General features: G+C 41.7%; 1 protein-coding gene across 1 annotated transcript in view; it reads left to right on the top strand.

The window, feature by feature from the left end:
• The window catches only part of C8B (complement C8 beta chain), a 45355-nt gene extending 30104 nt beyond the window's left edge, over positions 1–15251 (top strand). Inside the window, exons 9-13 of the mRNA XM_055234509.2 lie at positions 470–598; positions 3464–3627; positions 10967–11120; positions 12580–12648; positions 14903–15251. Coding sequence (XP_055090484.1) covers positions 470–598; positions 3464–3627; positions 10967–11120; positions 12580–12648; positions 14903–15057 — 671 coding nt within the window. The 3' untranslated portion in view covers positions 15058–15251. The remainder of the gene's footprint in view (positions 1–469; positions 599–3463; positions 3628–10966; positions 11121–12579; positions 12649–14902) is intronic.
• Positions 15252–16341: the final 1090 nt, after the last annotated feature.

Raw genomic sequence — 16341 nt, forward strand, 5'->3', positions numbered from 1 at the left:
TTTGCCCCGTCTCTTTGCCAGATACTATGCCTTACTTTTTATATGCATTTTCTCAACTAATTAATTAACGCACTTTTTCTACCTTATCAAAGATTGGAGAAGGGTGGGTCAGGGAGGGCAGGCAGATTGTAACAGTCTCTGTACTCACTGGATCTATCCCTAGAGAATCAATAAGGTGGTCAAATTTTTAGAAAATGACTCTGAGCACTTCCCCTCTTTCGAAGTCTGCAAAAATCCTCAGAGACCGTTGCAGGGAGGCTGAAAGGGGAAGTTGGGCCTGAGCTCTACGAGGTCTCTGCCCTGGTGCCAATTGCTGCCTGCATTTCTTATTATCAGGCTGGTGACCTATTTATTTGAACCCGAGTCCTTGTGACATCCAACAAGGGCTAGGCCTCTGGACTCGATCATAGGAAAAGGGACAGAGTGAATTACCTTTTACGTCATGGACCTTTCTCCTTGCTTTCTTCAGATTATACTCTTAACAACGTCCATGCCTGTGCCAAAAATGATTTTAAAATTGGTGGTGCCATTAAAGAGGTCTACGTCAGGCTGGGTGTGTCCGTAGGCAAATGCAGAGGTATTCTGAATGAAATAAAAGGTGAGTGACAGGGGCTTGTGACTTCCACACTTAAATGTTTATCCTCCTAGCGCCTCCGGTGATTACAACACCTCCCTCCCTTTTTGAGACAAATACTATCCCAACTTCTATGCCAAGTATGTCCTTCTATTTTTTATAGTTTTACCACCTAACATATCGCTAACTAACGTGACTTAGTGTTGCTTGTTTTTGAACTTTATATGAATGGAATATAATCCTTCCAGTCGTGTGTTTTCCATTCAACATAATGTTTTTATGTATAACTATAGTTAGTTCACTTCTATCGCTGCATACTATTTTGTTGAATATACCACTTTTTCTTTGTCCATTCTACTATTGATGAACACTTGAATTATCTCCTCTTTCAAGCAATTATAATTGATGCTGCTCTGAACATCTTACATAGTTATCTGGTACACGCATACAAGTGTCTTTCCAGAGAATACACATAGGACTGTAATTGCTGGGTTTCAGAGGGTGTGCTTTTTCTATTTGACTAGATAGTACTAAGCTGTTTTCTAAAATGGCTGTACCAATTTACACTCCTGTTGGCAGTAGATGAGGACTCCTCCCCGCCACCAGCTTTTTTTTTTTTTTTTTTTTTTTTTTTTTTTTTTTTTTTTGAGACAGAGTCTTACTCTGTCGCCCAGGCTGGAGTGCAATGGTGTGATCTTGGCTCACTGCAATCTCCACCTTCCGGGCTCAGGCAATCCTCTCACCTCAGCCTCTTGAGTAGCTGGGACCACAGATGCATGCCACCATGCTCGGCTAATTATTATTATTATTATTTATTTTATTTTATTTTTTATAGAGACGGGGTTTTGCCATGTTGCCCAGGCGGGTCTCAAACTCTTAGGCTCAAGCCATCTACAAGCCTCGGTACCCCCAAAGTGCTGAAATTACAGGCATGAACCACCATGCCTGGCGGAGACGCCCTCCTACTTTTTAATGCTGCTCAGGTATTGCAGGCTCAGACTTGAGGAGCTGTTTTATACCAGTTCTTTTTTTTTTTTTTTTGAGATGGAATCTCACTCTGTCACCCAGGCTGGAATGCAGTGGTATGATCTCAGCTCACTGCAACCACTGCCTCCCTGGTTCAAGGGATTCTTCTGCCTCAGCCTCCCAAAAGCTGGGACTACAGGCGTGTGCCACCATGCCCAGCTAATATTTGTATTTTTCGTAGAGACAGGGTTTCGCCATATTGGCCAGGCTGGTCTCAAACTCCTGACCTCAAGTGATCCACCCACCTCGGCCTCCCAAAGTGCTGGGATTACAGGCATGAGCCACCACGCTGGGCTGTTTTACACCAGTTGTTTTGGCAGTGGGGACATAGACACATTAGAATAGAAATAACTCACTGACATGATTGAGGGCTTTCTGGGCAACTCCATAAGTCAAAATAATAATTGCTTTATAGTGGCCACTGTTTAGTAAGTGTCAACTACATACTTAGCACAGCCTTTATGAGTTTTCCCACAATTGTCACCTCACACAAAGAAGTGAGACAACTTAAGGCCTGGACAGGGCTGTCTGATAAGTACCTTCATCTCTCCCAGATTTCTTATCTGCACAGTGAGGATTATACAGCTACTATTTTGCAGTGAAGATTAAATGCATTCATACATGTACAGCACTTAGATTAGTGACTGACACATAAATAATAATTATTAGCTGTTAATATACCATTTATTCTTTACATGGATGCAGAGTATCCACTTTATAGATGAGAACAAAAAAGAAATCTCATACTGTATAAATGATTTGTCCCAAACCACAAGGCTAGACAAAGTCAGAGCTGGACTCATGCCTGGTCAAGGTGTGTAGGGTGAGTGGAGGAGAGGATGAACTCAGTTTCCACCAGGTGAGCTCCTCTACACTCTACCTGCAGCAGCCAGTTTGGAGAGAGGAAAGTTATTTGACCAAGGAACAGTGGCTATGAAACCAGACAGACCTTGTTTAAAATTTATCTTTATCAGCTACTAGCTGTGTAGGCCTTGGCAAGTCACTTAACAATTCCAGGTATGTGTTTCATAATTTGTGAAGTAGAGCTAATAATGCTGGGCTCCTAAAATTGCTGTCTGGTAAAAGAAAATATCATAGCCTGCCTATCTCTCTCTCTATCTACCTATCTACCTGTCTGTGTGTCTGTCTGTCTAATATCTATCTATCTATCTATCTACTATCTATTATCTATCTATCTATCCACTGTCTATTATCTATCTACTATCTATTATCTATCTATCTATATATCTATCTACTGTCTATTATCTATCTACTGTTATCTGTCTGTCTATCTATCTGTCTATCTACTGTCTATTATCTATCTACTATCTATCTATCGTCTATTATCTATCTAGTATCTATTATCTATCTATCTATCTACTGTCTATTATCTATCTACTGTTATCTATCTATCTGTCTATCTACTGTCTATTATCTATCTACTATCTATCTATCTATCGTCTATTATCTATCTAGTATCTATTATCTATCCATCTATCTATCTGTCTATCTATCATCTATCTTTCTACCAATCTATTATCTATCTTCTATCACCTATCTATCTACCTACTTACCTATCATCTATCTTCCATAAACTTACTCAGTAACTAGCACTTACAGCTGCTCAAGATAAATGTCTTTTTCTTGTCCTGCCCTCAATTTGTATTGCCTATGGCTGAGTGAGTTTCCCTTTGCCCCATGCACCATGACCTGCCCTGTGGGCAAGGAAGTGTTTGGTCTACCCACATCTCTCAGACAAGTTCAGTGAATATGATGTACCCAAATTGTTGGTTGGGTTGCAGTAAATTCTAGGGGGCAAAGGGATATCTTCTGTGACCTGCTAGCTCTCTGTGTCCATTCCAGACAGAAACAAGAGGGACACCATGGTGGAGGACTTGGTGGTCCTGGTACGAGGAGGGGCAAGTGAGCACATCACCACCCTGGCATACCAGGAGCTGCCGACAGCGGACCTGATGCAGGAGTGGGGAGATGCTGTGCAGTACAACCCAGCCATCATCAAAGTTAAGGTACACAACGCTGCTCTACCCATCCTTTCCTCCACCCAGAAAATAGCTTCTGAGTACCTACCATGAGCCAAGGTATAAAATGCAGAGATCACTAAGATCCAGGCCCTAATTTTGAGACACATATACAATAGTAGAAAATACATTTGAAATAAATAAATTATAACACACTGCTCAGTACTGCCTAGAGACCCTCGACTCCCTCTCACTTGGGCCCCATGTTGCTAAAGGAAACTAACAATCAGCTTTAATTCTAGCTTGCTCCTTCTTCTTCTTCTTTTCTAGAGACAGGGTCTTGCTCTGTTACCCAGGCTAGGGTTCAGTGGCATGTTCTTGGCTGACTGCAGACTCCAACTCCTGGGCTCAAGTGATCCTCCTGCCTCAACCTCCTAAGTAGCCAGGGTTACAGGTGCATGACACCACACCTGGCTAATTAAATTTTTTTTTTTTTTTTAGAAATGGGGTCTTGCTATGTTGCCCAGGTTGGTCTTGAACTCCTGACCTCAAGTAATCCTGCCACTTTTGCCTCCCAAAGTGCTGGGATTATAGATGTGAGCTACTGTGCCTGGCCTCTAGCCTCTCTAGTGAAATAAAAGAAATATTAATTTATTAAAAATTTAATCAATTAAATTTAATCAATTAAATTAATATTCCTTTTATTTCATTAGAGAATCACTCATTTAGTCATTTATTCATTTAAACATTATGCATTCAACCAACAAATAGTTGCTAAATTCCTGCTATGCTACAGGAAGTAAGGTACTAGGGGAAAATAGAGGAAAATGCAAGGACAAAACATATGGTCTATGAGGAATAGTAAGATATACATACACGTAACATCTTACAGGACAGGATAAGACATCACAACAACTAACATGTCTTGAGCACCTAATATATTCACGACCCTCTTTAGAAATGTTTCTTCATCTAACATCTAGAAATGTTATTTTATGTAATCCCCACACTGGTCTGCAATTTAATTATTCTTATCTCCATATTGTGATTGACAAAAATCAAGGGCTAAAGAAGTTGTATCCATCTTTGGCTGCTCAAGAGTCTATTCGGTTCAAACAAAAGACTTCGACTTCTTGCCTCCCCTCTAGACTTTCCTGTGGGTTTGATGAATAAAAAATAATGATCCTAACCACTTGTCACCCAAACTAGAGGAGTTTTACAATGTTAAACTAAAAAGATGTTTGTTAGACCAGGACTGTCATACACGTCAGCAATGGTAGGTCCTTGCCTGTGTGGACTTCTGCACAGTGCCCATAGCACGTCTTAACACCATGCTCTTCTTGCCAATGTCGGTACAGTCATTATGGGCTAGTACCTACTCTCTGGAGATCCCACCTTGCAGTCAAGGTGGAGGGTTGAGGGGCTGGTGCTCTGATGAGAGACTCTGCAGTCCCCAGCCTGCTGATTTCTTTATTTGCATGTCAAATACATAGTTTCTGCAGAACAAGAAGGCTGCCATTCAAACCCTCTCCTTTGTACTTATTCAGCAGTGGCACTTAGGATACAGTTGCTGGCAAACATGAAAAGGATAAAATCGGCTAAGCGGCAGGAGCTCCTGAGAAATCTGGGCTTGGCTGATGCCATGGTGACATTGGTCAGCATCACAGCTGGTCATGGGAGAGAACAGAGTTCAAGGGAAAATAGAGCCCTAGCCTTTATCTCTTTTTCCTGAGATATCTTACCTGAATCTTTTTCAAAAAACTGAGAACCAAATGAATGCCCTGGTTACTCAGATCAGTTGAATGTGCCTACCTGGGCACTGGGAATGTCAAATGCCAAGCGTGTGATGTGATGTGGGATGTATTAGAGAATCAGAGATGTTTTGGGAGTGTTGCAGGAGTGGAGGAGGCAGGAGTGTTGACGGCTTTCACACACCTCTGTACCTTCCCACCCTGAGTTGGAAATATACACTCTGGGCATCCCACTCTCACATGCATTTTTTTCTGGCAAGAGAGAACTGCAGATGGCTCCACATTATGTCAGAATAATTCTTCTCCGCAAAGCCAGCTTACCAGGTAGCTGGAGTGGCAATTGATTTCAGGATCGCAGAGCCCAGTAGACAAGCAATTTCTAGATGCAATAGTTTAATTATGTAAACCAGTCTTCAAGATCAAGGCCTAAAACATGATTCCTATAGAACAGGTAGGCAGGGAAGGAGACCACAGAGGAACCCATTCTTAATGTTTAGTGGTAAACTTTAGACATAGGTAGCTCTTTGTTCAAAGAAGACTTAAGAGACAACAATGGACATATAAAGAGATCTTGAACACAAAAGATTGAAATTACGTTCATGATATAGGAAATAATGATGTCTAAAAAACAGAAAAATAGAAGTAGATTTTAGAATACATTTTCTGTGATTATTATACAATTCAAGGAAATGAAGAATTTATGAAATAAAAGCTGAGGTGTTTAGACACTAATCAGATGAAAAGGCAAGTGGCTGAATACAGGAAACCAAACATACAACGACAGAATTAAAGCCCACATTGGAAGCTATAAAGGACGGAACTGACACTGCAGAAAATCGAGACAGTGATGTGGAAGGTGTTACAAACATGTTCTTAGAAGGCAGACGCAAGAGACAGGGAGATTAAAACAATGGCAGAAAAGAAATATGATAAACAGAGAGTACAGGAGTAGAAAGCTTAAAACACAGAGACTTCTTCCTAAGAAAGAGACAAGATTAAATGTGAAAATACATTAATCAAAAATATAAGAAGAGAATCTTCCCTGAGCTGATAATGCAGAATGAACAGCTCATTGAAAGCTAAGCCAAAGTACTGAAAACAAAACAAAACTGAAACACAGCCTGGTGAAAATGTTTACTTTTAGGAACAAATATATCCTACAGGAAAAAAAGTCAAACTGGCCCTAGAATTCTTTGCAGTGTGAAATGCTTGAGGAAAATGGAGCAACAACTGAGGAGTCTTGAAGAAAAAACTTGTGACCTAGTGAAATGGTCATTAATGGGTGAAGAATTCCAAAGAGATTTTAGATAGTAAAGGAGTCACATAAAAAGTTGCTAGATTTCGCAAATGAAAACACAGGAAGTTTAGTTAAATTTGAATTTCAGATAAATAAGGAATAAATTTTTAGTGTAAGTATCTCCCCAGTATTGCATGGGATATACTTAAACTAAAAAAAATTAATTGTTTTTTAATCTCATATTAAAATATAACTGAATGGCCTGTCTTTAACTGGTAATCCTAGTCACAAAGTCTGTCATCCATGTACATTTCTATGCTAGTCAGGATAGCTAGGTTGTTGGCTGGGTCCTATGCTGGTAAAGAAGCCATTGTATGAATTATTGGCATTGCCCAGGGCAGAAGGGAAAAAATATAGTAATGAATGGTGCCCACACAGAGATCAGGATAGCATAGGTCATGATGCAGAGAAACAACCTCAACATTTCAGTAGCTTGATACCACAAAAGCTTATTTCTCAATCACATATGTCCAAAGTGTGTTGGCAAGGGGGATTTGCTCAATGTAGTTGCTCACAGATCAAGATGATGGGGGTTGCATCTTGTCATGTGCTCCCAAGATCACCACAGCAGTGATAATAAAAGAGTGGGACAAGTCACCTCACTCTGTTTGGAAAGCCTCGACCTTGAAGTGACACTCTCTTCTCACCTGTCACTGGTCAAAACGAGTCACATTGCAAACCTGCCTTCAAAGAGAGCGAGAATGTCAGCCTTGCCACGTGCCCAGAAGGAAAAGAAGCTGAAATATTTAATAAACTGTAATAATGACCCTCATACCTTTCTCAAAGCAAGGTATCAAAGATTTTCTCAAAGCAAATTACTCTGGTCCAGGGAGTGCTTAAAATATAAATGTTGTGGCAGCATACGCCTGGAAAGACAATGTTGGATTTGGACCGACAAAGCTCATCTGCAAAAATAAATCCCGAATTTCAAAAAGGAAAATCCAGCAGGTGCGGTGGCTCACACCTGTAATCCCAGCACTGTGAGAGGCCAAGGTGGGCGGATGACGTGACGTCAGGAGTTCAAGACCAGCCTGGCCAACATGGTGAAAACAATCTCTACTCAAAATAGAAAAATTAGCTGGGTGTGGTGGCGTGCGCCTGTAATCCAGCTACTCGGGAGGCTGAGGCAGGAGAATCGCTTGAACCGGGGAGGTGGAGGTTGCAGTGAGCTAAGATCGTGCCATTGCACTCCAGCCTGGGTGACAGAGCAAGACTCTGTCTCAAAAAAAAAAGAAGAAAAAAAAAGAAAAAGAAAAAACAAAGAAACCCACGAATATAACTAAATGGCTGATAACACACCAAAAAAAAAAAAATGTACCACAAATGAGATCCTTAATATGAAAGGAATGATAGTTTTGAAGAAAGAAACATCTCAAAGAGATGAACACTTCTCGGTTGGTTTATAAAGATGCAAAATGTTTAACTTCTGTAGTCATAAAAAACAAAAATTAAAGTAACTGCAATATTATATTCTACCTATTAAAGGGACAGTGATTGAAAGTCTACAATACTCAATGGCATTGACTGTGATGAGATGGATATTTTTGTCAAATAGGATGGGAATATAATTTGATACAATTCTTTAGGAACAGAATTTAAGCAGATGTATCCAAAACATTAAAAATGCTCATAGCTTTTCATCCAACAACACCCAATGCAAGAATCTACTAAAGAAATAATTTGACTAGTTGGTAAAGATGTATGTGTAAAGGCATGTCTTAGTTTGTTATTTGAAGAAGCAAAAGGGAAAAGAACGAAAGGAAATGTCCTAAAGGCTCAAGAACAGAAGAAGAGTTGAATATGTTGTGGCTCATCCATATAGAAGGATACTCTGAAGCTGTGAGAAGCCATTTTATCAAAGACGATGGAATCATGTGGAAAAATGCTCATATTCTGATGTTAAGTGAAGAAAGTGAGATATAAAATTACACTTATGCCACCAATTTGGTGTAAATAGCTACCTATTCATCCTTTGGATAGGTCCATCTACCTGCCCAAAAATATACACTGAAAGGAAACAGACCACAGGTTAACAGGTCACATCCTTTTTCCACCACTCACTAGCTATGTGACTTTGTCAATCTACTTAATGTCTCTGTGCCTCAGCTTTTTCACCTGTATAAGAAGGAAACAAAAGACTAACGAACTCATAAGATTGTTGTAAAGATTAAGTTAGATAATGTATATAAAGTGTTTAATTCAGCACCTAATAAATGGTAGCTATGGTAATTAATTATTTGTTATCACTAAGAACACTGAGGTTTAGTATAGAAACTTGTGTAGAGTTTAGTCGGTGCTCACTATTTCTTTGCAGCAATATGATAAAAGAAAATTTTCACAAGGGCAGATGTGCTGAGGATCCAATGATCAATGTGAGTGGTTAGCATTGTGTATTTGGGGGAGAAGTGGGAAAGAAAGAGAAAGAGAAAAGGAGGACAAAAGGTAAGGAGGGAGGAGCAAAAGGAGAGAAGAAAAAGGACAGGAAAAAAAATCAGCAGCAAATCAAAGAACAGACGAATGTGCTATATTAAGTTTAAAAAGGAAATTTGGAGTCTTGAGGAGTTGCTGTTAAGCTGCAAGTCAAACCATAGCTTGCGAAATTTGGAGAAGCCTAGGAGGGAGACTGTAAATGGGAATAATCAAGCCATTTTTATCAATAATCATGGTGAACTAGGAGGAAAAACACAGGTTTTGGAATAGAATTCTGGTAATACCATATAGGAATTGCGTGATCTTGATCGAATTACTTAGCCTGACCTGAAAATGGGGCTGATAATTGCTAGTTTGTGAGGATGAAGTAGGATCGTATTTGTAGACCTCCACACAGCTCCCGGGACACAGTATATATTGAAGGTTTATTCCAGTTTGGCCTCTGATTTCCTCTGTCTCCTGCAGCAAATCTCAGTGCTGGTAGGAAAATGCCTTTGTGGTTAATGGCAGCCTTTCAAGGTGCTTTGGGAGCAAAATCAGATTGTTGGAGGAGCTCTTCATTGGTGTAAAGCAAGCTCCCCTCTTTCTCTCTCCAAACTCCCACCCCCACCCCTTGTGTGGCCAGCAGGTTGCATGGTTCTGCAAACAGCCTCTGGATCAATTCATTGACCACAAAATGGTGAGACAATGGGACCACCAAGGGGCCTTGCTTTGCCCACTGGAGCAAAGGTCAGCATCAGATGCATTAAGAAATGGAAGCAATTTTCTTCCCAAGGGAGTCTTCTATTAGTCATGATTGCCTGCATTTAGAGGTACCCTAAACTCTCCAGGGCAGGATTAGGGCAGAATCACAAGCAAAAGCTGGAGAGGAACCTGGCCCTGGAGTTGCAACTTGAGCCAAGAGGAATAGAACATTTTTAACTATCTATTTGGACTGTCTGTGCCTCTGGTTTTTCTAACCCACAAATAATGCCACATCTATCTGTGACTTCTCCGTCTCAAACATGGCCGTGCCCACTGAGTGAGCAGCATCTGCTGATTCTTCCTCTATGCTTCTGTCAGCCAAACCCTCTCATCCATGCCCCCTACCATCACCTTAATGAGGCCTTCTGTCCCCCTACATCCATCCAGCCACTATATTCACTTAGCTGGACCCTCGAAACACAGAGCTGAGACATTGCCCTGAGCTCCAGGAGCTTACAATCTAATCAGAAAAGAAGAAAAAAGGAACTCTGCACATAAAAAAAGAAAAAAAAAAACAGTATTGACTATAAAGGAGCAGTAAAAAACATGGAATTTGTTTCAGATGAGTAGTGCAGACAGTATCTTGAGTGATTAATGGAGGGAAGGTGTTCTGTGAGCTTTGGAGCTCTGGAAGATTCCTGATAGTGACTCTTGCAGGATGGGAATGATTTTGATAGGTTTGGAGGGCGTAGTGATGTTGGGACAGTACTCCTATAATCCTTCCAAAGAGCTGCTGGAAAATCATCTTCTCTGCCCCACCAAAGAGAGATGAAGCATCCACTCCTTTCTGCTCTCACCTGCTTCTTTCTACAAGTTTCTGCTGGTGCCTGTATCCACCATGTGGTAACCATCTGTTGGTATGTTTGTCTGTCTCTCTCGATTCTGAGTTCCTTGAGAGTAGGGATTTTCTCTTACTCATTTTTTATGCTTAATGCCTAGCACTTAGTTAAGCATTCTAAGTGTTTGTTGACCTGAACTTGAGTGAGCTAATTTGTGTATATCGGGTAAGGGGAAGCAGAGAGAAGATGGGAGACCCATATAGTTTCATAGGAACCCACACGTGGTCTCTATGCACTGATCCCAGTCTATTCCTTTGTAGTTTTGCTTTACACTTCTACTTGATAAATGTTTTTCTCTTGAAATAAATGCCCCTTTCCCTTTCCAGGTGGAGCCTCTGTATGAACTAGTGACAGCCACAGATTTTGCCTATTCCAGCACAGTGAAGCAGAACATGAAGCAGGCACTGGAGGAGTTCCAGAAGGAAGTTAGTTCCTGCCACTGTGCTCCCTGCCAAGGAAATGGAGTCCCTGTCCTGAAAGGTACCCCTTTCAGGCAGCTGGTGTCCCTGGTGGAAGCCATAATCTGAAGCAGGCTGGGGGCCAGCCATTTGCCTGCTTCTATTTACCGAGAAGTCAGAATTTAGTCCACTGGGAGATACTACTCTGGCTGTCAGTATACCTGGGTTCTAGCCCCAAGGGTTACCGTGGGTGACAGCATCATTAAGCTGAAGACAGGAGCAGGCTGAGATCCTGTGGTCCACAGCAAGGAGTGGGAATAGACTCAGAGAATCTCTACCCCGAAGAGGGCCTGGGCTGAGTAGGAGAAGCCCTTTGTGCATGTCCTGACTAATATGTAATAAGAAGATTTGGGGGTAGCAGCAAGGATGGGCCACTGGAACTTGACTGTTAAACTCAAGAGTCTTGTTGGGGTCACTGCAGTGAGCAGGGCAGCCTGGGAGGGGTGAGAGCCTGGGATCTTATGCTCCTGTTGTGATAGCCTAGCAAGACTCTAAAAAAGAGGCCAGCACAACACACAAAACAGGGCATTAGGAGCAACTGGTTACAGGAAGTCTTAGCCCAGGGAACCAGCTGGAGTCAAGGCAGAGCCCACGTGGATGAAGTTAGCTCAACGGAAGGGATATAGAAGAAGGTGTATTCTCAGGCTGAAAGAGTCCAGTTGCCAGACTGGGATTGAGGAATATGTCTCTGGCTCCTTGGACAGGATAGACATAAGCAGAGAAGACATAAGTGAGAACATATGGCCTAGAAGTTCTGCTATCAGCACAAGGACCCCTATGTGAGGTTTAGTTCTGCAGCAAGTGGGGTCAGCTCATCAACTCAAGATTTTAATCTAGGGTTGCTGAACTCTCCTTTGCCTTGTGTGAAATTTGGACCTAGAAACTCGGACCCACCTAAGGCTACACAGTGAAGGTGAGGGAGAATATGGAGCCAGAGACTGGGATGCTTGCAGGACCTGACCTATGATGGACAATCCTGTAAAGAGATTTCATGTGATTCAGATGAGAAGTTCCTTGACAGATTACAAATTCACATAGAGAATCACTTCCAAGGAGTCAGAACTGGCCGAAAGTCAGATGAGACAGCTAAGAGTAATGAGTTCCCCATCTTCGAGGTATTCAAGCCTAGACTAGGCAGTTATTTTGGATGAAATTAAACATCAATGACAATTGGCCTCAGTGACTGCTAATGTAGCTTCTGACACTGAAAGCATTTAAGTATGGGTCAAATGTCAGCTAATGAGTAATTGTCCTCAACAATTCTATGTATTCCCAGGGATGAAAATAAACACCCCTTCATGGCAAAGGCCCTCAGGAAAGGAGTAGGTATTCCTGGCACTGAACCTGCCTATAGCAAGCCATTTAACTAAATATGTGCTCTGTTTGAACCTGATGGAACTGCAGTGATGTGGAGGGCTGAGCTCCAGGAGTTCTTAGCTCCACCTGGCATGATTTACACTTTCTCTGCCTTGTCTTCTCAGGATCACGCTGTGACTGCATCTGTCCTGTTGGATCCCAAGGCCTAGCCTGTGAGGTCTCCTATCGGAAGAGTAAGTTGATTGGAAAAGGAACTCTGGGGAGGTCCAGAGAATAATTCACCAGAACAAGAGCAAGGAGCAGGTGTGGAGTGTGGGGCTGGATACTAGGAAACCTGAGATCCATCCTGCTTAAACTCAGCTTGGGTTGAAATTCTATCTCCATCATTTAATAACTGATGGATTGATTGTTATGCATTTCATTATTTTTACAACGCAGAGTGCTTCATGCTAGAGAAATATCAATGTGTGGCTTTTGTAAGCCATCTCTTTGGATCATTCTGGAATGCTTACCCTCTTTTTCTGCTTAGTATGCTCCTAGTCAGCCCTCAAATTCCAGCACATATGCCCCCTCCTCCATAAAAACTTCCTCTAATCCCCAAAGAATTAGCTAATTCCTCCTGCTGGCTCCCCTAGGACTTTGAACATGTATCTATTATAGCTGTTTGTGCATTGTACTTTGGGTTGATGTATCTATCTAACTCCCCTGCATCTGTGAGTAGGGACCATGTCCCATTTACCTCTGTGTCTCAGTAGCCAGACACAGCTGTTGCTCAGTGATAATAGTTGAATTAACAAATGAAAGACTTGGCTATCATTAAGATCCCTTCCAGATCTCAAATTCTTTGGCCAGTTCAACATATAAGAGTTCTCAACCTTTCACTCCTCTCTCACTTTTATTCCTTTCTGTGACTTTTTGGTGATACCGTTCAATATGGAAATGGCACATGTAAAACAAACAACGAACATTTACTGGACACTTTACTATGTAATAGACCCCTTGCTGAGTGCTTGAACTGAGCTTGGGTTGAAATTCCATCTCCATCATTTAATAACTGACCTGGAGCAAGATACTTGACCTCTTTATGCCTCAGTTTCTGTGCCTGTAAGATGAATATAATCATATTAACTACCTCACAGAGTTGTCCTGAGTTTGTAAGGAGGCATATAAAGCATTTGGAATGATACCTTACACATTGTAAAAGCAAGAAAAACATTGGTTACTTTTTAAAGAGCACATTATTACTTTGTATCTTATATATATTAAATTCTTTAATCCTCACAACAACCCCATGAAGTAGATATTATTGATATTCCCATTTTATAGATGAAGAAACTGAGGTTCAATGGGTCACTAACTAACATACCCAATAGTCACACAATTAGGAAGTGTTGAAACCCAGGTTCAGGTCCAGTGGGTCTGCCCCCACAGCCTTTGATCATAACTCCTGCCTGCACTCTTATGTTCCCAGTAAAACACTCAAGGTTGTCCACCCTCTCATCTTGCACCTCAGCCATGCCCCTAGCAGTCATCTTCCCAGTGAGTCTGCAGTCTCACAACCACAGGGTTCCTATTGGTTGGAGGAGCCCTTGGGAACCATGCACTCCAGCTCTCTTATTTTTCAAATGGAGAGGCCCAGAGTTATTAAGTAATTTACCCAGAATTACACTGTGAGGTAGTGGCAAAGCTAGACACATGATATATCATGATGGAAGTGATTGATGACCTGCCAATCTCACCAACAATTAAAAATCCTCAAGTGAAAGCCAAGTGTCAGGGTGTGGAAAGCACTGGTGTCTGTTGTCACCTCATCTACAACATCCACTGCTCGCAGTAGATAACACAGCTCCCATTATATAGGTTGAGAAGAAGATAACTATCCAGCATCCTATAGGTGGGAACTGTCTAAGCTGGAAAGCGTTCATTCATTTATTTATTCATCCATTCATCCATTTAACACATGTCTAGCAAGGGCCTCCTCTTTGCCTGCCTAGCTGCTGGGTGAGCAAATAAGAGATAGCCCCAGTCACAATCAAGATTTTGCTTGGGAAAGGAAGGCCAATATCATTTGAATTGTCCCATAAAGTTCCTTAAAGTTTGAATTGTAACAACTGCTACAAAATGCTCAGAGAACTTAAAATACGAGGAATTGATGGAGAGTTAGGAGTCACAGGGAATTGATGGGGAGTGGGAGAGTCAGAGAAGCTTTTCCCAAGGAAATAACACTTTTACTGAGATCCGAGGGATGAATTGGATTGACCAGGTGAGTAGAGGAGGGAAGAGTGTTCTGGGCACAGGGGGGAAAGCATATGCAAAGGCCCTGTGGTAGGCAAGAGCATGACAAGTACAATGGCCAGGAAAATGGCAGCAGGGAGCTCAGAGATTCAGACTCCCAAAGCCTTTAGGCTTACATAGCTCACCCAACCCCAGTAAGGCACTAGAATATAAGAAGTGCTGATTGATGCTTGTTGACCTTCTTTCTTATAGATATGCCCATTGATGGGAATTGGAATTGCTGGTCAAATTGGTCTTCATGCTCTGGAGGACATAAGACAAGACAAAGGCAGTGTAACAATCCACCTCCTCAAAATGGGGGTAGCCCCTGCTCAGGCCCGGCTTCAGAAACACTTGACTGCTCCTAGCAGATGATACAGCAGTGGGCTACAAACAGTGAGAGCCCCGAGCCCTCAAGAACTCAGGCCAGCTCAGCCCTACACCAGTTTCCACCTGGAGCTCATGCAAGGGCGAAAGGCAATGCCATGCAAGCTGTTTAAAATAAAGATGTTAGCTTGTAAAATGCAAGTTGATTTAAATAAATACTGAGTTAAAGGCTTAAGCATCTTTGTAATCCTCACCTTACTCACTCTACAGTTTTATTTCACTCATATTGACTACCAGACAGGAATTGTGTTGGAAGTTGTTCACATTTCAGTTCCACTCTCTAGCCATGACTGGCATAAATAGGTGCTTAATAATGAATCAATGAATAAATATTAACGTGTTCTTTCCTTGATGAGTACAAGGTATTGTTCAATAATAATGGTAGTTCCTGTTTATAGGATGACTACTATGTGTCAGCAAAGGTTTCTGTGTATTAATCCCTTCCATCCTCCTGACAACCTTATAAGGTAGATGCTAGAACACCTGGGGGGATCTGAGGCTTAGAGCACTTAAGCAATTTGTCCATTGTTACACAGTTAGAAAGCAGCAGACCTGGGCTACAAAGTCAGGCTCTAAAGTTCTAAATTCTTAACTATGATGCTCTCTTACCTCTCAGTAAATGAGTATCTGATTAACAAAGAATTTTTCGTGAAACAAAATGCAGCAGAAATTACTGTGTGTGTGTGTGTGTGTGTGTGTGTGCGTGTGTGTGAGATTGACAAATCTCCAGCCACTCCCTTCTGAGGAGAGAGGATCCTGGTCCCCCAGTTCACTTTGATGCTGAGCATAGGAAGGGTGTGGTTGTGCATGTTGGAAGCAGGAGTCCTGGGGCAGAGTGGAATTGTTGTGCTTAATAAAGGAGTGGCAAGGTGGGTTCCCAGGGAAGATCCTGAGCTGGAGACAAGAGCCAGGGAAACTGATCCCCGAAGGAGAGAAAGTTGAAAAAGAAGAGAAGATCATGGTGGCTGGAAGAGGAAACACGTGAAAGAGAATTTTAAGTTGATGGCTGTGGGGTAATGTGCAAGGTAAACTGTTCCCTACCTCCCCCATAAAACTGTCTGTACGTTCTACTTTGCTCACTTATGCTCTTGTGCAAATACCATTTTGGGGGGAGGGCGGAAGGCTTGAAGAAGAGAATAAGAAGACAATTTTTCTCTGGGCTACCAGAAATAAAATTTTAATTTTCTAGATTGTCAAGTGAGCATTTAAGCTTTATTTCTCTCATTCATTCAATCATATTAAAACATCCTGTAAGATTTTCTTTG

This window comes from Symphalangus syndactylus, chromosome 19 (genome assembly GCF_028878055.3).
Source record: "Symphalangus syndactylus isolate Jambi chromosome 19, NHGRI_mSymSyn1-v2.1_pri, whole genome shotgun sequence".
Classification (NCBI taxonomy): Eukaryota; Metazoa; Chordata; class Mammalia; order Primates; family Hylobatidae; genus Symphalangus; species Symphalangus syndactylus.